This window comes from Raphanus sativus, chromosome 1 (genome assembly GCF_000801105.2).
Source record: "Raphanus sativus cultivar WK10039 chromosome 1, ASM80110v3, whole genome shotgun sequence".
Classification (NCBI taxonomy): Eukaryota; Viridiplantae; Streptophyta; class Magnoliopsida; order Brassicales; family Brassicaceae; genus Raphanus; species Raphanus sativus.
Window position 1 is genome coordinate 6,302,461 of NC_079511.1, and position 22,228 is coordinate 6,324,688.

General features: G+C 36.9%; 5 protein-coding genes and 1 long non-coding RNA gene across 7 annotated transcripts; 3 read left to right on the forward strand and 3 right to left on the reverse strand.

Annotated features, from left to right (window-relative positions):
* Nucleotides 1–1,034: 1,034 nt before the first annotated feature.
* LOC108837141 (2-oxoglutarate-dependent dioxygenase DAO-like) lies at nt 1,035–2,113 on the reverse strand. Its single transcript, XM_018610209.2, has 2 exons — nt 1,757–2,113; nt 1,035–1,599 (listed from the first exon to the last, which is right to left on the reverse strand). The coding sequence occupies exons 1-2, from the start codon at nt 2,101–2,103 to the stop codon at nt 1,035–1,037; spliced, it is 912 nt and encodes a 303-aa protein (XP_018465711.1). The 5' UTR covers nt 2,104–2,113.
* Nucleotides 2,114–8,947: 6,834 nt separating this feature from the next.
* Nucleotides 8,948–9,611, forward strand: LOC130510801 (photosynthetic NDH subunit of lumenal location 2, chloroplastic). The gene is made up of 2 exons (XM_057007463.1): nt 8,948–9,134; nt 9,391–9,611. Exons 1-2 carry the CDS (start codon nt 8,967–8,969, stop codon nt 9,487–9,489), a joined length of 267 nt encoding a protein of 88 aa, XP_056863443.1. The 5' UTR covers nt 8,948–8,966; the 3' UTR covers nt 9,490–9,611.
* A 962-nt stretch (nt 9,612–10,573) lies between these two features.
* LOC108834946 (KH domain-containing protein HEN4) lies at nt 10,574–13,099 on the reverse strand. The gene is made up of 6 exons (XM_057007460.1): nt 12,955–13,099; nt 12,002–12,612; nt 11,540–11,875; nt 11,216–11,470; nt 10,942–11,139; nt 10,574–10,861 (listed from the first exon to the last, which is right to left on the reverse strand). The coding sequence occupies exons 2-6, from the start codon at nt 12,590–12,592 to the stop codon at nt 10,826–10,828; spliced, it is 1,416 nt and encodes a 471-aa protein (XP_056863440.1). The 5' UTR covers nt 12,593–12,612; nt 12,955–13,099; the 3' UTR covers nt 10,574–10,825.
* A 3,272-nt stretch (nt 13,100–16,371) lies between these two features.
* LOC108834947 (uncharacterized) lies at nt 16,372–18,455 on the forward strand. 2 transcript variants are annotated; one of them, XM_018608261.2, is made up of 2 exons: nt 16,372–16,575; nt 16,761–18,455. In XM_018608261.2, the coding sequence occupies exon 2, from the start codon at nt 16,905–16,907 to the stop codon at nt 17,829–17,831; it is 927 nt and encodes a 308-aa protein (XP_018463763.1). In that variant the 5' UTR covers nt 16,372–16,575; nt 16,761–16,904; the 3' UTR covers nt 17,832–18,455. The 2 variants fall into 2 exon arrangements, with proteins under 2 accessions (XP_018463763.1, XP_056863452.1); XM_057007472.1 differs by having other exon boundaries at nt 16,558–16,687.
* Nucleotides 18,387–19,396, reverse strand: LOC108814100 (E3 ubiquitin-protein ligase MPSR1). Its single transcript, XM_018586595.2, has 2 exons — nt 19,262–19,396; nt 18,387–19,161 (listed from the first exon to the last, which is right to left on the reverse strand). Exon 2 carries the CDS (start codon nt 19,101–19,103, stop codon nt 18,486–18,488), a length of 618 nt encoding a protein of 205 aa, XP_018442097.2. The 5' UTR covers nt 19,104–19,161; nt 19,262–19,396; the 3' UTR covers nt 18,387–18,485.
* On the forward strand, nt 19,107–20,423 carry LOC130510812 (uncharacterized). Its single transcript, XR_008944575.1, has 3 exons — nt 19,107–19,308; nt 19,409–20,089; nt 20,199–20,423. It is a non-coding gene; the product is annotated as an uncharacterized LOC130510812 (long non-coding RNA).
* The last annotated feature ends 1,805 nt before the right edge of the window (nt 20,424–22,228 follow it).

Consider the following 22,228-nt stretch of genomic DNA (forward strand, 5'->3'; position numbering starts at 1 on the left):
AAATATTGAACTTCAAACCAGTAGAATCATAACTAATTAAATGGAAAGTTCACGTTTGCTAAATCATCCCGCCTTTGCTTATCACTAAAATATTTCGAAATCATCCCGCCTTTGCTTATATAGCACCATTTAGTTATATATATTTAATATAAATAATATATATATGTCTAATATATATATATATATATAAATATTACACAAAATATATATATTATATACACATATTATATATAGCATATATTAAAATTAAAATTTAACAAATCAATGTCCGCCCTTTAGGGCGGGTCCTAATCTAGTTGAATCTGAAATTTGAGTTAAATTGATTTTTAATGAAATTTTAGATGATTGCATAAGAATCTGAGAATTTAGTGCAATTTTTATTAAACAACTCTAGAATCTTATCTAGCACTATGTGATTCGATTTTAATTTTTATAACTAAAAAATTTCTCTCAGATATTCTAAAAACAATTAAAACATTTTGAAATTTTTAATTATATTTTATTTAATAACAGTGGATTTCAGAATATTTTATAAAATAATAAGTTCAATAACACTGAATTTTTAAAATATTTTTAAATTTATGTTTGAATAACACTAAAATTATCGTATATTAATGTGAATCAGGTCAAACCTTAACATCCATGCACTTCCATCATCTTAATATATAAAAAAGCCTTGTCTTGTTAATGGCTTAATGGGTTTCACTTATGCGACGGCCCAGATATCTTGCTTGTCATGCGATACGAAGATATAATGGGCCAGCATGGATTAATATGTAGCGTCTAATCAGAAAGAATGAGTAGATCAATAAACAGAGAACAAAGAGAAGTATTGCATCGTTGACAAAAAAAAAAAGAGAAGTATTGCATTGCATCCACAAATATACCAATGTGAAACTATTCATTTTTATACATTGCGAAAATTCATAGGATAAAGATACATCTTTATTTCTCAATCTTAGGGTAACTTAACAAGAATACTAAAGTTTCGATTTGTCACAACCATACCATCTTAATCTCTCATTTAGGTCTACTCATTCATAGGTTATAAGCTTGAGAGCTTCTCCATCAGACAAGTTCTTGGTCATTCTAATGTTTCGTATCCCTTCGTGACTAATAGGCTTGTATAGTCGGGGATGTTCAGCATCCACAAACTCACTTGGTGGTTCCAAATCAGTCACTGGTCCTAATAAAAAAGAGGCGATAGAAAACCTCTCGGTTGCTTCATTGCATTGCACTCTATGCTTCACATTACACAATCTTCCGTTGCTCCAGATCGCAGCCATGTCCCCGAGGATGACAACAAGCGTGTTTGGCAACGGCATTATGGGAAAGAACTTTCCTGAAGCATTGTCCATGGCTTCAAGTCCACCAACATGTTCATCGGCTTGAAGAATCGTCAAGAAACCAGAATCTGTGTGTAGATGAAACCCGAGTTTCCCCACTGCTTCGGGTTTAAAATGATATTTGTTAATCCGAAACTGGCTCGGCCATCCTTTGAAGAACTCGGTCTCAGCCAAGCCGTAGCTCTCTGCTAACCTACTTGCTAAATCCTTTGCAAGTCCATCAATAGCTTTGGCATACTTCAACATAATCTCCCTGCAACCTCAAAATCTCATCAGTAAATAAATTTAAGAGAACATACCCTTTCCAAAGAGACTCGAACCTATAACCCCTTGGATACCCTAATATATCATCTAGGTCAACTACAAGTTGATACATGAACCTTTTTAAGACCAGGAAAATAAAGTGAAACCTTTGATCAGCGGAAGCGTCAAGCTGGTCACAAAAAGTATTGACAGCTTGAGGAGAAGTCATGTCATAGAGACCTAATGTTTCATAGTAAGGAGTGATATCATATGGAGCTCTGTAACCAATCCCTTGTAACACATCAGTGTTACGCACTTTCACCTCGTGTGGACGTTCGAAGAGATCCATAATGGTCTTCTTCATATCAGACATCAAAGACAATGAAACTCCATGGTTCATCACCCTAAAGCATCCCCATCTCTCGCTCGCTTCACGGATTTTCTGGTTCAAGATCTTATCTGAAACGACCTCTTCCAAGTCTATCGTCGGAATAACTCCATCAGTTTCCGCCATTGTGCTCTTCAATATGGAGAGTTTGGAAAGATAAGTTTTTCTCTACTCAACACCAACAACCAAAGGTCCAATGTTTATATAAAGAAGATAATAATTAGTTTCACCAAAAGACAATTCTTTCTGATCAAATCACTAAAGTAGTCTGAATTCGATATAAAGAAGTGCAATGAATGAATCACAAGAAAAGGTTTTGAACTTTTTTCACATGACTAATGATCTTCAAGTGGCTAATGATCTAAAACGTGACGATTCTGACAGCTGAACATCAATTTGCGTTACTCAATACTGAATAAGGCTAAATAAACAACACGTGTACCTTTTGCTACTTAATTACACATCAGTTACGTCATAAACCGAAGAAAACTTAGTAATGAATTAGGCTAACCAAAAATATGATTTTAATTTATTCTTCGGTAAACATCAGTTACGTCCCAAATTTTAGCAAAAAGAGAAAAAAAAAAGACAGAAAGGTTTTCATGTGCCTAGTTCCAAAGAAATCTTCAAAATGCATGAATTCGTTATCCAAAAGTCTAGCTGGATATACACCTGATGTGAAATTCATTTCTTTTCTGGTTAACACATGGACGTTACTCAATAGTATATACTGTATGTTTTTACTTCCTAGATAAAATCTTAAATACACATAAAATCTAGATACTATTCCATTTAATATACATACATATATGCAAAAGCCACAAAGTTCGTAAAATGTATTTGAATGCCGATAGAGTTTAGATCTGAGATTCTTGACATGCCCGAATGTATTTGAAATATCCAACCTCGGTTTGATATATTTGATGGAGCTGTTTCATTTCATCAGCGCTCCTTCGTTACTAAAATGCATGACGCAGCCTTGCTGAGCTTTTAGTCTTACGTGCTCATGTTCACTCGTTTTGAAAATAATATTAAACTAGATCATGACCCGCGCGCATGCGCGGGTTTATCTTTTGATTCACATATTTTATATACATGTTGTATATTATTTAAGATTTATAATATAAAAAAGTTTGAATGATCCGGAACCAAAAAAATCGACCCGGACAAAAAAAACCAACTACCTACTTAGATCCAAATGTTGAGAACTCGAAGAACTCATACCTGAAATGAACAGATTTATACCCGACCCAGTGAGCTCAATTTAAACATAATATCTTTTGTTATATTTTTAATTCATTTTTTGGTTTGGTGAGATTTACTATTTATTCGGAAGATTTTTGGTTAACTTAATGGTATATATTCGTAGGTTCTTTTTTTCTGAACAGGAAAAAAAAAGATTTGGGTTTTGATTAATCTTATATAACAAATTGCTGCTATATATAATTTTTATAAAAACTAATTTGTAACAGTACTATCATTTTTGTTATAAATTAGTATATCATGGTTTATAGGTTCAAAGTATAGAGTTAGTCGTCTTCATAGTATAGCTAATATTGATAGATGCAAGTTAATGAATACAGATACTATATTGTATTATTAGTAATCTGTCGTATAATATTATATGTTAGTAGATTTATTATTAATAATCTATCTTATAGTATAATATGCTAGTGGATGTATCTAGCTTATAGTAAAATATATGCAATATAAGGAAACATGCGTAGTGGATATAATAATAAGGTAAAAAGTGAAAAACTATGGTAATGGTTGATATTAATTATTTATAAAAAGTCATGTCTAATAATAAGTAGATTAATATAACATTAATTACATAAGGTCCAACTTTAAAATCCACCTAGAAGAATTGGTAATGTTTCTGTTTTAATAAGATAGATATAAATATAGGATTCTAGGGATAACATGCAATGTTGTAAATAACATTTTTTTACTAAAAAAGATAATGACAGGAAAAATAACATTTTTAGCTCCTCCCATTTCCTATCCTTAAAACAATTTAAAAAAAGGAAGAGAAAAAACAAACAAAAACAAATGAGCTCCTTCACCACCAAAAACTCCACCACCTTATCTACGCCGGCCAAATCACCATCGCCGCGTAAACCCACTATACCCTGTCATTTGCTGCGTCAGAGAATCCCAACAAGACAGCTTTACTCGCCGGAGAACCCTGTCAACGCTTATAACACTCACGGCCATCGTCCCCACGTCATCAGCATTAGCACAGGAGAAATGGGGGACGAGGTCATTCATAAAGGAGAAATACTTTCAGCCAGGGTTATCGCCGGAGGACGCTGCGGCTCGTATAAAACAGACGGCTGAAGGATTAAAATGTAGAGAATATGTGTATAGGGTATTTAAGTCTTTGTATAATACCTAGACTACTTCTTGTTATCTGTATATATACAGTCTCGTACATATTAATAAAATCAGTTCAGCCAATACTCTTATATGGTATCAGAGCTGAGATACCTAGGGATCTCCTAATTTTTTATTTGGCCGCCACTTATTTTTCTCTTCTCCTCCAAACCATCGACATCTTCTTCTCTGCAAATCGCCATTGATGTCGACCTCACCTGCATCTTCTCATGAAACCATCCTGGTTTCGGATGGCCAACACCTTCTCAACGTGAATATGACTAACGTCACTAAACTCACGTCTTCAAACTTCCTGATGTGGTCTCGCCAAGTCCACGCCCTGTTAGATGGTTATGATCTCGCTGGTTTCGTCGACGGCTCCTCCGTTCCACCAAACCCGACAATCACCACCGATGGTGTTCTCTCCACGAACCCGGCTTACACCATCTGGAAACGCCAAGACAAGCTTATCTATAGCTCGCTGCTTGGGGCTATCACAGTCACCATTCAGCCCATCCTCTCCACCGCGACAACCTCCGCTCAGATCTGGGAAATTCTCTCCGCCACCTACGCTAAGCCGAGTCGTGCGCATATCCAACAACTGCGCCAACAAGTGAAGTCATGGACGAAAGGGACGATGTCCATAGACGCCTATATTCAGGGATTCACAACCCGTTTTGACCAGCTTGCACTTCTTGGAAAGCCATGTGAGCTTGAAGATCAGGTCGACTATGTACTCGAGGGTTTGCCGGAAGAGTACAAGCAGGTCGTTGATCAAATTGAAAGCCGAGAGATGACCCCATCGATTACGGAAAATCCATGAGAAGCTTCTTAACTTCGAAGTCAAGTTACAAACCAAGAGTCCGACTCCAGCTGTGGTTCCTGTTACTGCTAATGCGGCTCAGTTTCGCGGTTCATCGAGCAACAACAATCGCAACTATCATGGACAGAACCGGAACAACAACAACCGCAACCATCAAACCTGGCAGCAGCAGCAGCAATTCTCGCTTCGTCCGGCTCAGCACGCACGGGGATATCAAGGTCGTTGTCAAATCTGTGGCACGTACGGTCACAGTGCTCGCAAGTGCTCACAGTTGTCAGGCCTGTCTTCAGGATCGCAGGCATCGGCGCGCAACAACACTCCTTCGCCTACCTCGTGGCAACCCCGAGCTAACATGGCGATGACTCAAGCTTATAATCCAAACAACTGGATTCTCGATAGCGGCGCGACACATCATCTGACCACCGATTTGAGCAACCTCTCCTTGCACCAGCCGTATACTGGAGGGGAAGAAGTCACCATAGCTGACGGCTCGACGATTCCCATCTCGCATACTGGTTCCACTTCCCTTACCACTCCTTCTCGTTCTTATGCTTTAAACAATGTCCTTTACGTACCCAACTTGCAAAAGAACCTTATTTCCGTATATCGTTTCTGTAATGCTAACAATGTTTCTGTTGAATTCTTTCCTGCCCACTTTCAGGTGAAGGATCTGAGCACGGGGGACCGATTGCTCCAAGGCAAAACTAAGGACGAGTTGTACGAGTGGCCAGTAGCTTCCCGCAATACCATTTCTCTCTTTGCTTCCCCAACACCAAAAACGACCATAGCCTACTGGCACTCGCGCTTGGGACACCCTTCTATCTCTACTTTACAAACCATTGTTTCTCGTTTTTCATTACCAGTTTCTTTTGCTTCTCAAAAACAATTGCCTTGTTCCCATTGCCTCATTAATAAAACTCATAAGCTTCCTTTTTATACCAACTCTATCTCTTCAACTCAACCTCTCCAATATATCTACACCGATGTCTGGACCTCTCCCATACTTTCTATCGATCAATACAAGTATTATGTTATCTTTGTTGATCATTTCACCCGTTATACCTGGCTATACCCGCTCAAACGAAAATCCCAAGTGCGAGATATCTTTACCCAGTTCAAAACTCTTGTGGAGAAACACTTCAATCTACCCATCAGAAACCTTTACTCCGACAACGGCGGAGAATTTGTGGCGCTTAGACAGTTTCTTGCGGCTCAAGGAATATCTCATTACACTTCACCACCACATACTCCGGAGCACAACGGCATAGCTGAGCGGAAACATCGACACATTGTCGAAACAGGCTTGAGCCTTCTCCATCAAGCATCTATGCCAACAGAGTATTGGACCTATGCATTCGCCGTAGCTGTCTATTTGATAAACCGCCAGCCATCATCGGTTCTTACCAAGGAATCTCCATACGGCATGCTCTTTCGAAGATCACCAAACTACTTGAAGTTACGTATCTTCGGATGTGCGTGTTACCCTTGGCTCCGCCCGTATACCGCCCACAAGTTAGACTCGCGCTCCTATCGGTGTGTCTTCCTCGGATATTCTCTAACGCAAAGTGCGTATCTTTGTCTTCATAAGCCTACTGGTCGCATCTATACGTCCAGACATGTGACCTTCGTGGAGTCTGATTTTCCCTTCACTGATCCTCCCAAACCCGATATCAATCCAGAAGTTTCTCAGCCAGCCTTTACGCCCCCAACTCTTGTTCCCGTTCACCAGCCACCACTCGTACGCTCGCCTTCACTCGCTCCCCCGCCTCAGGAACTTCACTCAACGGTGCCTCCAGCATCGCCGACTCCTCCTGCTACGGTAGGTATGAGTAATGAAATGGGTTTTGGACAGGTTTCAACAGGGACGTTGTCGGCAACGGAGACGATACAGCCACAAACACAGACCAGTGAACCAGAAATAGCCGACCCACAACCTTCCCAAACATCACCTGTTCCTATTCCTGCACCACCTAATCCCACACCAGATATCCCGGCTCCATCGAATCCCACACCAGAAATCCCAAACGCCCATCCTATGAGAACCCGTTCCAAGAACAACATATCCAAACCAACCAAAAAGCTTACCCTTGTTGCCACCACCACCAAACCTGAAATAAAAATCCCAACCACAATCCACCAGGCCATGCGAGATGAGAATTGGCGTCGTTCCATGAGTGTGGAATACGATGCTCAAATTCAGAATCAGACGTTTGAATTGGTGCCACCAACGCCGGATCAAAATGTGATCAGTTCGAAATGGATTCATACTATAAAATATTTGGCTAATGGTGAGATTGGCATGTACAAATCTAGATGGGTGGCACGTGGATACAACCAGGAGTATGGGGTTGACTACGGTGAAACATTTAGTCCCGTGGTTAAGTCAGTGACTATCCGGCTGGTTCTACACTTGGCAGTGTCGAAGTCTTGGCCTATTAAGCAACTCGATGTCAACAACGCCTTTCTCCATGGGACGCTCAAAGAAGAAGTATATGTCTCCCAACCACCCGGCTTCGTAGATCGTGACCGCCCTCACCATGTTTGTCGCCTAAAGAAAGCATTATATGGTCTTAAGCAAGCGCCACGGGCTTGGTACGAGGAACTAAAGACTTTTCTTCTCCAAATGGGATGCCACAACTCGACAGCGGATACTTCTGTTTTCATTTACCTCCACGAGAGCCATGTCCTCTACATCTTGGTATACGTTGACGACATCATTGTCACCGGGAGCACATCTTCTCTTGTCACGGCTTGTATACACGTTCTAGCTTCACGCTTCTCTCTCAAAGAACCTCAAGACCTCAACTACTTTCTCGGCATTGAAGTAACACGTACCCAACGTGGCCTACACATGATGCAGCGGCGATACATTGTTGATCTCCTCACCAAGCTTCATATGCTCGACGCAAAACCTGTCTCCACACCTCAAGCAACCACGCCAAAGCTCTCCTTACTCTCGGGGTCACCTCTTGCCGATCCCAAAGAGTTCAGGATGGTGATTGGGAGCCTCCAGTACCTATCCTACACAAGACCAGACATCGCTTACAGCGTCAACAGACTATCTCAATTTATGCATCGCCCAACGGACGTTCATTGGCAAGCGGCGAAGCGTATACTAAGGTATCTTGCTGGTTCTCTCACTCATGGAGTTTTCATCAGCACCAGCTCGCCTATACATCTTCATGCATTCTCTGATGCGGACTGGGCTGGGGACACCGACGATTTTGTGTCCACAAATGCATACATCGTCTATCTCGGCAAAACTCCTATCGCATGGTCCTCTAAGAAACAGACTGGCATTGCGCGTTCTTCCACAGAAGCGGAGTACCGGTCCGTTGCCAATACAGCTTCTGAACTAAGCTGGATCTCTTCTTTACTACAGGAACTTGGTGTGCGGATGCCTTCTACTCCTACCATTTACTGCGACAATGTAGGAGCGACGTACCTAAGTGCTAATCCAGTGTTCCATTCAAAGATGAAACACCTTGCACTTGACTTCCACTTCGTGCGCAATAATGTTCAATCTGGTGCACTTCGGGTACAGCATGTCTCGACACGCGATCAGCTCGCAGATGCTCTTACTAAACCATTGGCACGGTCGAGATTCAATGAGCTTATGTCCAAGATTGGAGTGATCAAACTCCCTCCATCTTGAGGGGGTGTGTAGAGAATATGTGTATAGGGTATTTAAGTCTTTGTATAATACCTAGACTACTTCTTGTTATCTGTATATATACAGTCTCGTACATATTAATAAAATCAGTTCAGCCAATACTCTTATATAAAAGACATGAGGGAGATGTTGGACCATATGTCGTGGAGGTACGTCATCTTTTACTTACGATTAAAACAGGCTTATCTGTCTCAGGATCTGACCAACGCCATGAACATCTTGCCGGAGAGTCGCCGGAATGATTACGTTCTAGCCGCAAACCAACTAGTGGAAAACATGAGTGAGGTAAAAGTTAATAACTAATGATTAATGCGTTTTATATAATGTTCAACGTTGACAAAATATTATTTCTTCTGAAAATTTAATAATATTGACTAGCTATATACTAATAGTTTCACATTTAATGTTGATTTACAAAAATTGGTTCAATAATAAACAAGCAAGTGGAAATCAAATTAAAAGCATATGATTTTTTATTTATTAAAAGCATATGATAGTTGGAGGAGTTTTATAATAGTTCAAAATGTCTTTGATGTAATAGTTGGACTTTTACGTACGGACGCCAAAGGTTTACGAGTCGTATCTCTACTACGAGAAGACATTGAAATCGATAGACGACGTGGTGGAGCTTCTTGCTTAATTGTATTTGTGTTGTATATGATATATATCTCTCTTCACATGAAATCTCTGTACTCATTACATTATGTTATGTCATATTACATCTTATATAATGTGAAGAAATTCAAGAAGCGGTTAGGACTTTGAATAGTTTATTGCAGTGAAGAGTATTATAAATTTTTAAAGCAAAAGTGTAGTATTCAACTTTTTTTTTTTTGTCATCTTGTGTTTGATCATCTCATTGCCTGCCCGAATTTGTCACATCCACCATCAAGGCATCAACCAATAGGAATCCTCTTCTTGGCATCATACGCATGTCCTTAGCCCTTTAATATAAGCTATCGATTACATACAAGTGTTACATGTTTGTTTTCAAACAAAAGAAATGAAAAACACTCCTGATAATTCAACAAATAACCCCATAATTCTTTTTTTTTTTGATCAAATAACCCCATAATTCAAATAGTATAAGAAAGTAAACAAGAAAAAAAGGAAACGAAAAGATGAAAAGACACACTCTTATGTTTACATTTCTTAAGCGAATTCAATAGATAACCTTTCTTATTTTTCACTATCTATCTTATTAAAACAGAAACATTCTGTTGGACCTAACATTTATTTTGTAAGTTTTTAAATTAAATACACATTTATACTTTATAGTTAAACCTACATTAAATCACTAATATTCCTTTCTTTATACTACTATCCATGTTTCCAAACAATATACTTATTTCTTTATACTACTATCAATGTTTCCAAACAATATATTTTATATACTACTATCAATGTTTCCAAACAATACAATAATTAATCTTAGTTATTTTATATCTATCATTTTCTCTTTAAAATTTTGTAAAAACGTCATAATTTCATAAATTACAAAATAATGAACTTTAAAATTTGGATTATAAGATTACAAATTATGAAAATATTACAATTTCAATCAAATTAAATTACATATTGGTCATCCATCAGTTCAATCGGTTAGTCTCGGGTTTTAGTGACTTTTTAATATGAATATTTTAAAAAACTAAATTGAATTGTTAGATCTTCGGAATAACCGGTATAATCACAATCGGGTTGAATTTAAAAACACTGATTTAAATACAAAAATATTTTAAATACACACTCTTTAAAAGTTAACAAAATATTTGTTTTATTAGTGAAAATTTTCATCGTAAAATATTCCGCGCTTCCAAAGCGCGGGTCAAGATCTAGTTAAGATCTAGTTACAAGTAATAAAAGATTGCATCAACATATAAGTTCCTTGAAACCGTGTAACACTCTCAGTCTTCTTTTGTCTTTTGATTAACTCCAAAACCACAAAGCATTACCTTTCCAAAGTGTTTTTTTTCGATTTAAGAAACATGGTTTCTTCTCTTGGAATTCGAATTCTGCAACAACAAATCATATACACTTTTAAAATTAATATAGATCAATGCATAACATTTGGTACATTGTTACCAGTACATACCAGTCTACTATAGTCTTGATCTCTGGAACCATCCCGCTTTGCGTATTTAGATTTATTTGAACTTTCGGATACTTGAGAGACATATGGAAACGATGTTGGTAGCAAGACAAGTCCATGATTCATGTCGAAAGCGTTAGCTCTTAACCGCAAGACCACTTGGGTAAGAGCTTTCATAGCTGCATCAGGATTTCCTGTAATCTGATCACAACAAAATGAATACTAATGGCTTAGTATTACACTAAATATGAATGATGTGTGTGTGTCTATAGTTTACCTGAACCATCTCCTCATCTTCACGAGCAATTTTTGGTACATTTTCCTTTTGAAGAATACGGATATTAGCTCGCGTTACACTCCTCATCTCGGATATAACAGCACCAACTTTTCCAATGAGGCACCCGATATGGGAACTCGACACAAGTAAACGAGTGGAGATTGTTGAATCATTTGTATCTTTACCAACTTTCTCACTGCATCGCTCTTGTAAAAGTATGGCTGCACTCACCGTTGGTGATTGGTCTTCGTAGAACTATACACACACACAAACATTTGTGCATTTAAGTAATGAGATAGATATATGCAAATAGGTGTTCATTACCTCTTTTGATGATATGAAAATGATGCTATCATCGTCTTCAGTTTCCGAGGTAGTGACTCTAATCGTTGCACCAGTTTCTTGCCTGATCTGATTGATGAAACCGCCTCCTTTTCCTATCACTCCTCCGACGTTTTCAGCTGGACAGATGAAACAAACACAAAACTCCGTCGCGTCGGCTAAATCTCTCACGTAGTTTCTGTGAGAGCTCGTTAGTGGCTGATGCATTAATGTACTCGGAGAAGACAGAAGAGAGTGCTGAAACCGTGACGGATTATCATGAAGCAGTGAAGCAACTTGATAAAGAGCCTCTCTTACAATCAAAGGCTCTCCAATTATCTGAAAAAAAAAAATAACCAACAAACACACACATAGACATGAGCTAATATACTTGCTCAAAAAAAAAGCTGAGCTAATATTAGAATTAAAATAGAATAAAAAAAAGTCTGTGTGAGAGTGTATCACCTGAAGAAGCTCATCATGGCTCAAAGTCAAAGCACAGGGAGGTAGATTATCTTTAATAACACGAATCTGAGCATTGGTCTCGTTACGAAGATTCTGAATCACTTGCCCGCCTTTCCCGATAACACAACCTATCTGGTCTGAAGGCACAAGCATCCTCACAGTAACCGTTTGTTTCTCGCCAAGACCATCATCATCCTCATCGTTACTGTCGGCTACAACCATGTCGTGAACCTTGAAAAGAGCATCCAAGGCAGGGCAAACAAGCTCTCCATCGTCACCAAAACGATTCAACTCATCACCAGTGGAATATATGGTAACAACACGCTCCTCACAACCTGGCAAAGCTTCGTTGATCCTCATGTTTGCTTTAGTCTCGGACCTTATCTGCTTCGCGATCTCACCGCCCTTGCCGATGATGCTCCCTGTTTTCTTCACAGGGCACAAGTAACGGTACACGGTGTCTTCAGAACCAATGACATTGCGATCTGTCTCATCGTGAAGGTTTCTTCTCTTGCTTGCTCCGTTTCCAGTAAACTCAGATTGGAAACTAGATCTCTTACCATGCACGTTCCTCACAGTACTACTAGCCATTTCAACAAATGACAGGAAAACTGAAAATAGAAACAAAAAAACAATATGAGAATCGATGCTATCAATTTTCATATGATGACAAAGTTCTACTATAATGATCAGATCTTGGCCACTCGAGTAGATTTAGATGAAGACAACACCTTGACTTTTGGCGGTCAACTATGCAAGAAATCACGAACAGAACATTAGATTAAATCTATACCAAGAAACTAGTTTTCTGTGAGAATTGAGCTCACGAGAACCATTACAAAACCCAAGCAATGAAGATCCATGACACATCACCAGACCAGAACTAACCAGTTTACATGATGAGTTCGATTCTATACCAACATTAGAGGAAACTTGAACATGCAGATACTTACCGGAGACGAGTTGGTCAATGATCGGCGATCGATCCGTCCAACTTGCCGGAGAATGTAGCCGCTTCTCTTTGCTTCAATGATGGTTCTTGGGGTATGAAAGCAGAGAAGTACAATAACTGGACCTAACGTCTATTAATATAACATCTGGAAGGTTAAGCGTGACTTGTGGCTTTTTTTTTTTACTTTTAATCTCTTTTAACCTTTCTTCGGGACGTGACGGCACGTATTATTCATAGTCTAACCATCTAAATACATGTTCCTGAAATTAAAAAGTAATTTAGTATATGAGTTTTATACTTTTAATCGTTTTATTTGTTCTTCAAAGGTTAGTGATGGTACTACTTCAAAAAACAATTGATGGTACTACTGATTAAAATTAATACACAAATGTCTTTATATGAAATTATTATCATTACCAACTACATTGGACTTTATTGTCCAACTAGCATTATAGTTTGGTACTGCATTGCTAGCGACGACATGAATGTAGCAATTTTTATTTTGACAAAATGAATGTAGCAGTTTTTATTTTAGTTTTTCTTCTTTTTTTTTTTTTTTGACAATTTGTGATGGACCTGTTGGTACTACCGGTATAGATGTCAATTGGGAGGGCCGGGCGGGTTTGGGCGTGTCCGAATGGGTTTTATTTTTTTGCTGGACATATTTGGTCGAAGCCCAAATAGAACCATGTCCAAATGAGACTAAAACCAAATAAAACCATATTTATTACATTTGTTGGACTGTCCATGGGCCTATATGACCACTTAATGTAAACAACACAATTTTTCAGTTTTAATAAGTAAAATTCATACAAGTTCTAAACTTCATGTTCTAGACTTCATAAAAACACACAAATTCACAAAAGATAAATTGCATTTACTATTTTGGCAAGAAATTGCGTTTTTCCGGTTTTTGCGAGAAATTGTATTTTCCGGTCTTGGCGAAAAATTGTATCTTTCCAATTTTTGCGAGAAATTATGTTTTCGGTTTTTGCGGGAAATTGTGTGTTTTCTGGTTTTACGGGAAATAGTGTTTTCTGGTTTTTGCGGAAAATTGTGTTTCCAGTTTTAGCGAAAATTTATGTTTTTTTTCTTCTGGTTTTGGCAGGAAATTGCGTTTTTCCGGTTTTGGCGGAAAATTGAATTATTCAGTTTTGGTGGGAAATTGGGTTTTTCGGTTTTGGTAAAAATTGATTTTTCCGGTTTTGACGGGAAATTATATTTTTCGGTTATGGTGGAAAATTTGGTTTTTTGGTTTTGGCGGGAAATTTGATTTTTTCGATTTTAGCAGAAAATTGTATTTTCCGGTTTTGGCAGACAACTATATTTTTTTCCGGCTTTGGCGGAAAATTATGTTTTTCAGTTTTGGCAGAAATTATGTTTTCCATAACAAAAATCACACATAAACAGTTATAAATCAAACATTTAGGCTTCAGGAAAATGTCGAAAAAAATATTGAGTTTTTTCCAATTTACTAAACCTAGACATTTTAGATTTTTGGGCCGCCCATTGTCCAAATGGTTAAGTCCAGTATTGTCCATGATATAATTGGGTTTGTCCATATAGACAAAAATTTAGTTACGGGCCAAAATGGACCTGCCCATTTTAGACCATATCAATTTGGACACGGGCCACCCATTTTTATCCCGCCCATTTGACATCTCTAACTACCGGTCTTGTTCATATATCATTGTCGTTTTGTATAAACACTTGTTTGATCAAATACCTCTACATATTAATCAAATATTTTAAATAACTAAATTATTATGAGTTGTGAGATTGGATTATTGATCAAACAAGTGATTATTGTGTACAATTTCCTGAAATATAATTACCCAACTAGTTTGAATAAGTCTTTGTTCAGCATGTGCTAGATTGAATACTTTCATAACTAAATATAAATAATAACAAAAAAACATTCTTTTTTCAAAAAAAAAAACAAAAAAAAACATTATCTGTTTATACAAAATTACAAATAGAGACAAACGGGTATAAATTATTCTGTATTCCAGTTGGTAGGATGTGTATAAACTACTAGTGGGCGCGAATATGCGTAGAAATTTGATAGTCAACGTCACATAATACCTCAATGGAGTCGACGTTCACTCCGACAGGAAACAGAGGCCCCATCATACTTTCTGAAGCAGCCCCCTATGCATGTATCGTGATGGACTTTCATAGAGCGAGAGAGAGGTACTTGTTGTGGTCTTTTACAATTTGCTAAAATATTCCACATCTCAATAATTGCTGAACTGTTTTGGAATGAAAAAATGTTCATTCCTTAATTCATCCGGTTAACACGTAAATATTTTCTTGAAATTATCCAAAGAATTCGTTAACTTTTGTAAAATCAACTCCAAATACTCACCGATTAATTGCTTAAAATAATATTTAATCATAACATTATTTTATTTATTTTTAATAAATCAGACCACTAACAATCAAAGTATCAAACATCTGCAGGAAGAGTTTTTTTTAAAAAAAACTTGAGAAATGGTTGAGATGCCATCTCCGATTAATTTTTAGAATGAAATAATGAAAATGATTTATTTCATTAGTTTCACAATTTTTTTACTGTTTAACATAATAGAATGAAATAGGCATTTCATCAATCCTAAAAATCAATTAAAAAGTTATAACAATCAATCCATAAGAAATTTGATAAAAGAAAAAATGATTCCATTTTCTTTCTATTCCATCCACATGATTTTATTTGTTTTGATTCCATTAACTCCTTATTACCTTTACCAGTTGCAGCCTAAAGTTAGGCCTAATTCACCTAATCTTTTAGTAGAAGAGAATCAAACTAGCTGCACAACTGTGAATCTCTCTAGTCTTTAATTCATTAATTCCAGTTAGAAAATTGATTGACCATTTGAAATGCATGCATGTCCCCTGATAATAATTTGAATATACTCTCCCCATTTCAAAGTAATACATATTTTAGAATTCTCACATTTTGATGATATTAAAACTTAGTTATAAATACATAGTTTTCTGTAATTTTATATTTTCTATATTTTTAAACTAATAAAACTTTTAAAATGCAATTAATATTTTTGAATTTCACAATTTTCATTATTAGTTAAAATGAATTATATTGAAAATATAAAAATGAATATTTTTGAAACAATTTTTTTTCTAGAAAATGCATCATTTTAAAATGGAGAGAAGATATAGTTATTCAAATGTTTCAGGAAAATATATAGTTATTCAATATTTAATGTAGAACTATTTTTTTTTTTGACTAAAATTCAACGAATTCATTTTTTTCTACCAAAAAAAAAGTTAAATGCATTACGAATTTCCGTATGTCAACCAAATGCATTCAACTTTTTGAATCACATTAATTACTGATTTGCTTGCTATATATATATAGCTGGGAGACTTTTATTTAATCTAACATTTGCTTCATAATTGAATTCAAATAAGATAAAACAAAAAAACGAAAAGTAAAGCTAAAAAGTTCCAAACAGTACAGTAAAGAAGAAGAAGCAGAGTATCAAAAATCTCCCCCTTACCAAGAATTAGGTTTTTTTCGATCGAATTCGCGGCAAGTAGGCTCATTTCTTCCGACAACAGTGGTCTTCTTTCCAGATATGTCTCTCCGAGTTCTCAGGCAGTAAGCCCTTTTATTTACTTCACTCAAATCTTCTTGCGAATTTTACTGTCACTCGAAAACTAAAGACCAGATCTTTACTAGTCCTAGGATGATCGAGAGAGTACTTCGTTAGGTACATTTTCGCTGTTAGTGTTTTGTTTTGATGAATGAAAGTTTGAAACTTTTTGTTGCTATTTTGATTTCAGAGGTGTGCTAAGCTAAAAAGACAAGGAACAAATCCGAATCCACATATGTTTCTGTCTCATAGTTTGGTGTGGAGATATGTCTAGAGAAGCCAAGATGTTGTAAGCCTGCTTGAGTGCTGCCAAAGGGTTTAATCTAAGCTAAAGATGGGTTCGCTATGTTGTGTGGCTGCAAAATCAGATAGGCCAGATTCTGCAAGTAGAGACTTTTCGTTTGGCCCTCATGAGCCTTATTGGAGGACTAATACAAGTTTCTCTCCACCTTCGTCGAGATGGGATGTCCCTGGTGCTAGCTTCTACGGATCTTCCACATCATCAAACGCTAATCTTCTTCCTAGTCCCGACCTTTCTCAGACTCTTCATTGTTCATTCTCGTCTTGTTCTGATGATATTGGTGACTCTGAAACTAACCGCAACTTCTCAAACCGGCGATTTTTCCTGTCTAAGCCGGTTCATCCTATGGAGGCAGTTGATGCCTGCAGCTGGAGCAGCGGGACAACAACAAGCAGCATTGATTCTATGGAGGCAGTTCTTGATTGGGATAATAATCATAACTCTACCAAACCACAACGAGCAGCTTCGAGTATATTTAGATGCGGTTTGTGTGACAGATACATCTCACAGAAGTCTCCTTGTGGATCTCGGTCCATCGTAAGAAACCGAGACATGCCCGTCACGGGAGTGCTTCCATGTCAACACGTCTTTCACGCTGAATGTCTTGAGGGATCAACTCCAAAGGCTCACCGCAGTGATCCGCCTTGTCCAATATGTATCAAACAGAAAGGAGAGCAGTCGTCTAAATCACACAACATTGTCCTGAGGCTTAAACCGTTTTGTGAAGATAGACAGTGGGCCTGTGCTCAGGTTGGTGACTGTGTTGAAAGTGCTGTTTATGTGCCGCCGAGAAACACCATGGTGATGATAAACAGGAACAGGATGAGGAGAAACCTCTCGTTGAGAGGAAGCTCAAGCAAGGATTATCCAAGAAAAATCAAGAAAAGTAGCTCGTTTATGGAAACTTTTACTAATCAAGTCTCGCTTGTGCATTCTTCTAGAGGGAAAGAGAAGGTTTAATGGTAGCTGGAAAAGAAAAGCAGAGAAATAAAAAAGGTTGTTTCTTTGACCTCTTTTGAACTTTTGACAAGTGTCACACCAAAGGACTGTAAAGTATTCATTCTGGAGACCTGTAAGCAAATTTGTTAGAGCTTTGATTGTTTTTTTGTCTTGTAATCATCTACTTGCTGGCGAGTGGCGATCATCTTAATTAACCGGTTTATTATCCAATCGATAAGTTATTTTAGTTCGGTTTACCTGCACAGCCGAGTAAGATTGTACCAAACGAATATATCTAGACAGCCGAGTAAACTCGATTGTGGTGGAAACAGTTTCCTAGCATATGTTGGATAGTTATATTTCAGAATGTTTGCGAGCCAAAATGATAGTTGGGTGGTCAAAACATCCACACTCTTACCCAGTGCCGGCTTAAAACTATATTGGACTTATGGACAAATTTTTGTTCTCTTACAGAAAGCAATCAACATCTAAGCCTCTATACAATGAATGCAATCTCCGTTTTGTTTTTTCGTAATGAATTTTTTTCGAAACGAATCATATACGTGGATATTCAAATTCATCAACCAATCTTTATTGAAACTGGAAAGACATTCGAAATTTAAAAAAAAAAAAACGAAAAGAATATACACACGTTTCTTCCTAAAAAATTTAAACCTAAGCCTCTGTTCCATCTCGAGAGTTCGAATCACCATCGCTTCTTCTTCCTCCGTCTCCTTCGTTCCTCCTTTCACCAGAACCAACAGCGAACCCAATCCAAACCCCGACTTTCTTCTCTCCCTCCACTTCTTCAACAGGCATCTCGTACCTACACAACGGACACGTGGCGTGCCTCCCCAACCACTCCTCCACACACTTCGAGTGGAACACATGCTTACACGGCATCTCCGCCGCTACGTCACCTTCCGACCACTCCTCCAGGCAAACCGGACACGATCCTCCTCCTCCTCCTCCTCTCTCCTCCTCTTTCCCGATCACGACACGTGGCATACTCTCCACCGACGATTTCGACGCCGGCGACCTCCCTTGTTTCTCCGAAAAGTCGTCGCCGTTCAAGAACTCCCCCAAAGCCGATCTGATCATCACGACTCTCCGGTTCGCCGGATCGATGACGAACTCTCTGTGTCCGGCCGTCTGATCGGTCGGTTCGCCGTCCTCGTCGGCTTCAGCTGCTAAAGCTAAGATCAGCGGCAAGAATCGAGAGAGACCTTCGCCTCGTCTGATCATCCTCTCGAACAAAGCCGCAAACTCTGCAAACTCCGCTTCCGAAGACATAACGTAAGCACCAAAACAAAGATCGTAAGAATGAAAGGAAGGATCTTTCTTGAGAGAGCTGACAAGAAGACAGAGAAGAAGGAAACTGTAAGAATTAGAGATACAAATCGGTGAAGAAAGGAGCAAAGATTATATATGTTAGCTGAAAGGGTTTTTACCGTGTTCACGAATCACGAGGAGGCTGGCGAAAAGGAAATATACGAAGGTTACAGAAGAATCTAGAAACACACTTTTTTCAATCCAATCAGTGTTTTAAATATATTTAATATTTTTTTATCCCAAAGTCTTATCCTCTTTCGTTACAGGGACACAGAAACAAAGACAGAGATATTTTTACAACGGCTTATCTACGTTGTGAGTTTGGTCAACATAAATTCGCTGGGAATAATTGAATTTAGAGAAATACTTTTGCATATCGCTAAATCATATCTTATGACAAAATTAATGTATAATTAAAAATAATAACATTTACTAAAAAAAATTATAGTTGGATTTATAGTTTTTTAATGTATGTGTTTGTGGTTTGGTTTTTAAAAGTGAAAATGTGATAAAATTTAAGTATTAAAGTAATTTAGCTTCTTCCTTTTTTTCTTAATCAAATTAGTCTTATTTTGAAAAATATAGTACTAGATATTTTTTGGATAATTTTAAAACTGCTATTTTAGAAAATTTTCCTTTTTATTTATCTTTTCTTTTTTGAAAGAGAGTTAATTTAGATTACCTCCTCAACACATTGGTTTAGATTACACAAGAATGAAAAGTGTTCTCGAATGAAAATTTAGATTACACGTTGAAAATTTTCCCTTTTATTTATTAATTTTCCATTTCTAAAGTGTTTCATATCGCCGAAAAAAAGTTTTTTTTCTTTCACATCTGCACAGCTGTACTTCTCGAATGAGTATTCCGCATGGTTGCTTTGACTTTAATCTCTTCACTTCAGTTTACTGTCTTGGAACTCGTCTAAAACTTTGTGCTCTCTCACCAAAGTAAGTGGTATAGCTCTATGTTCCTTCACAGTTCTAGACCGTTTTCTCAGATACGTCCTTTAAACTGTCGGATTGCAATTTGATGGATGAGAACCATCCTTGTAATTAGGCCAAAGACCGTGGATGCCAAAATCTGCCGCATGTTTACCGGATATTGGATAGCAGCAACTACGCTTTGTATCGCAATAGGCTCCTGACCACTGCGCAAATGCTTTCGAAACAAATTAATTTTAGCTGTATATTTCTTACTTATATTAATTAACATCAGAATTTTAAATTTTACGGGGTACATATCTGTAAAAACAATGATGAACTTGAGATAAAGCAGAGTACGTATCTGAAGAGCTAAGTATATTGTCTGCAGCTTGAAGAGGTAGCATGAAAATATTAGAAACTTGAGGATTAACCAACTTTTACTCCCATTTTGTGTACTCTTCGTTTTTGTAGTGCATACTTGAAACATTTTGGCTTCAAATTTTATAAAGACAAATAGCATCTCCTTGATACATTTTCATTAATTAGGTGTTCATTAGTACCCTCGTGATCTATTAAAATTCTCGCACGTTCTCTCTTTAATCATCTTATTATTGTTTTGAAAAAGAATACAAAAATATTTAGTTTTGTAACATACTATATCTCTTGGTATAAATTAGGAACGAACTTTTTTAAAAAACATGTATCCCTTTCATTATGCATGCAATTGCCTCTATTTATATATTTAACAATGTGTACAAATATTATAACAAGATTCATCTCTAATATGCTTGACTTAATAAAAAATTTGGGAAGGAACAATATCAAGCACATGAACCAAGTTTAAACAATTCACATGTATATATCTAGCTACTAATGTACATACTAACATTTAATAATTCGCTAATGAATGCTTTGTAAGAAAGGGTCAAAGATTCAAAAGTATTTGATCGTAATTAATTAGTAACTGAGGATCTGGCCACGATCAGCGTTAAACATGTCCTTTTTTTGTCAGAGACAATTATTTTTGGCTTTATGCCTTCGAGTTAGGAATAGTATATATTAAAACCCTTAAAGAAAAGAAAGCAACATGCCAAACATATCAAAATGCACGAGTAATTATAATGATATCAATAGTTTGAAAAAATTATAATGATATCAAACCACTACCAACCCACTCCCCGTTGATACGTGTTTACCTATGATTCTGGTCATAGTTTTTAGTGATAGTAAATGATAGTACTTGTCCATGTTGGAAGTAGATCCAATGGAAGAGTAAAAGAATATTAACTCAAACACTCATCTATAGAGATGTGAAGAACACTATTTTGGCAAGAAGGAAAAGAAAGAAATTTCGACTCCTACTGTCTTTTTGGATTCTGTAATGTTCTTGGGTTCTTGTGTTTATCCTCTTTTGCTCTACCCTGTTTTTATTATTTTTGCCTAGGTAGAGCAGCTCTAGATTCCACTTTTGTATAATCTAAACATCATTAATATGATATTTACATTCTTGGCAAAAAAAAAAAATATTAACTCAAACAAATTCTCAGGGATATTTCTAATATGCTTAATTAATCAAAAATTTGGGAAGAAATTTATTGAACGTAAATCTTTAGTCAAAAATAAAATAAAATATAGATATATATATATATATATATATATATTGGGCATCCGTTACAAACTTAGGATATTATTATTGGTAGAACTCAAAAAAAGTCCTTCAAATCTTTTTTTTTTCAGTTTTTTGATTAAAAAAAGTTAAAAATCAATCAATTGTGGACTACCACGTATCGTGGGATCCCCAAACAATGCTAAGGACGCATTGCAAATGTTTCTTAGTTAACGATTTTTTTTTTTTATCCTTTTTGGTTCTGCTGTTTTTGTGGTCTTCCCTCCCTTTAGAACTCACCTAAAGACACCAATAATGCTGCTTTTACACCATGTGAAACAACTTCAAAATCACATATCTAGTTGGTTAAAAATTGAAACTGTTATTTTAGTAAACTCCTAGTTGCCTACTTAAAAGTGAACCATACATTTATCTTGCATGACTTACGAGAAGGGAAAATATATTGGATACTGGAAGGTTTTACTGAAAAAGAATTAAGAGTATATTGAACGTGCTCATCCTTTTCTTTAGCAACTGAACGTGCTCATCCTATATGT

What these genes read in the sequence shown, in the direction of transcription:
- LOC108837141 (XM_018610209.2), bottom strand. Translation starts at nt 2,103, where the DNA reads ATGGCGGAAACTGATGGAGTTATTCCGACGATAGACTTGGAAGAGGTC. An exon ending in GACGCTTCCGCTGATCAAAG is followed by an intron (nt 1,600 to 1,756) that starts GTTTCACTTTAT and finishes TTGAGGTTGCAG; the next exon opens with GGAGATTATGTTGAAGTATG.
- LOC130510801 (XM_057007463.1), top strand. Translation starts at nt 8,967, where the DNA reads ATGAGGGAGATGTTGGACCATATGTCGTGGAGGTACGTCATCTTTTAC. An exon ending in TAGTGGAAAACATGAGTGAG is followed by an intron (nt 9,135 to 9,390) that starts GTAAAAGTTAAT and finishes TTGATGTAATAG; the next exon opens with TTGGACTTTTACGTACGGAC.
- LOC108834946 (XM_057007460.1), bottom strand. Translation starts at nt 12,592, where the DNA reads ATGGCTAGTAGTACTGTGAGGAACGTGCATGGTAAGAGATCTAGTTTC. An exon ending in AAGATGAGGAGATGGTTCAG is followed by an intron (nt 11,140 to 11,215) that starts GTAAACTATAGA and finishes TGTTGTGATCAG; the next exon opens with ATTACAGGAAATCCTGATGC. An exon ending in ATCAAGACTATAGTAGACTG is followed by an intron (nt 10,862 to 10,941) that starts GTATGTACTGGT and finishes TTGTTGTTGCAG; the next exon opens with AATTCGAATTCCAAGAGAAG.
- LOC108834947 (XM_018608261.2), top strand. Translation starts at nt 16,905, where the DNA reads ATGGGTTCGCTATGTTGTGTGGCTGCAAAATCAGATAGGCCAGATTCT.
- LOC108814100 (XM_018586595.2), bottom strand. Translation starts at nt 19,103, where the DNA reads ATGTCTTCGGAAGCGGAGTTTGCAGAGTTTGCGGCTTTGTTCGAGAGG.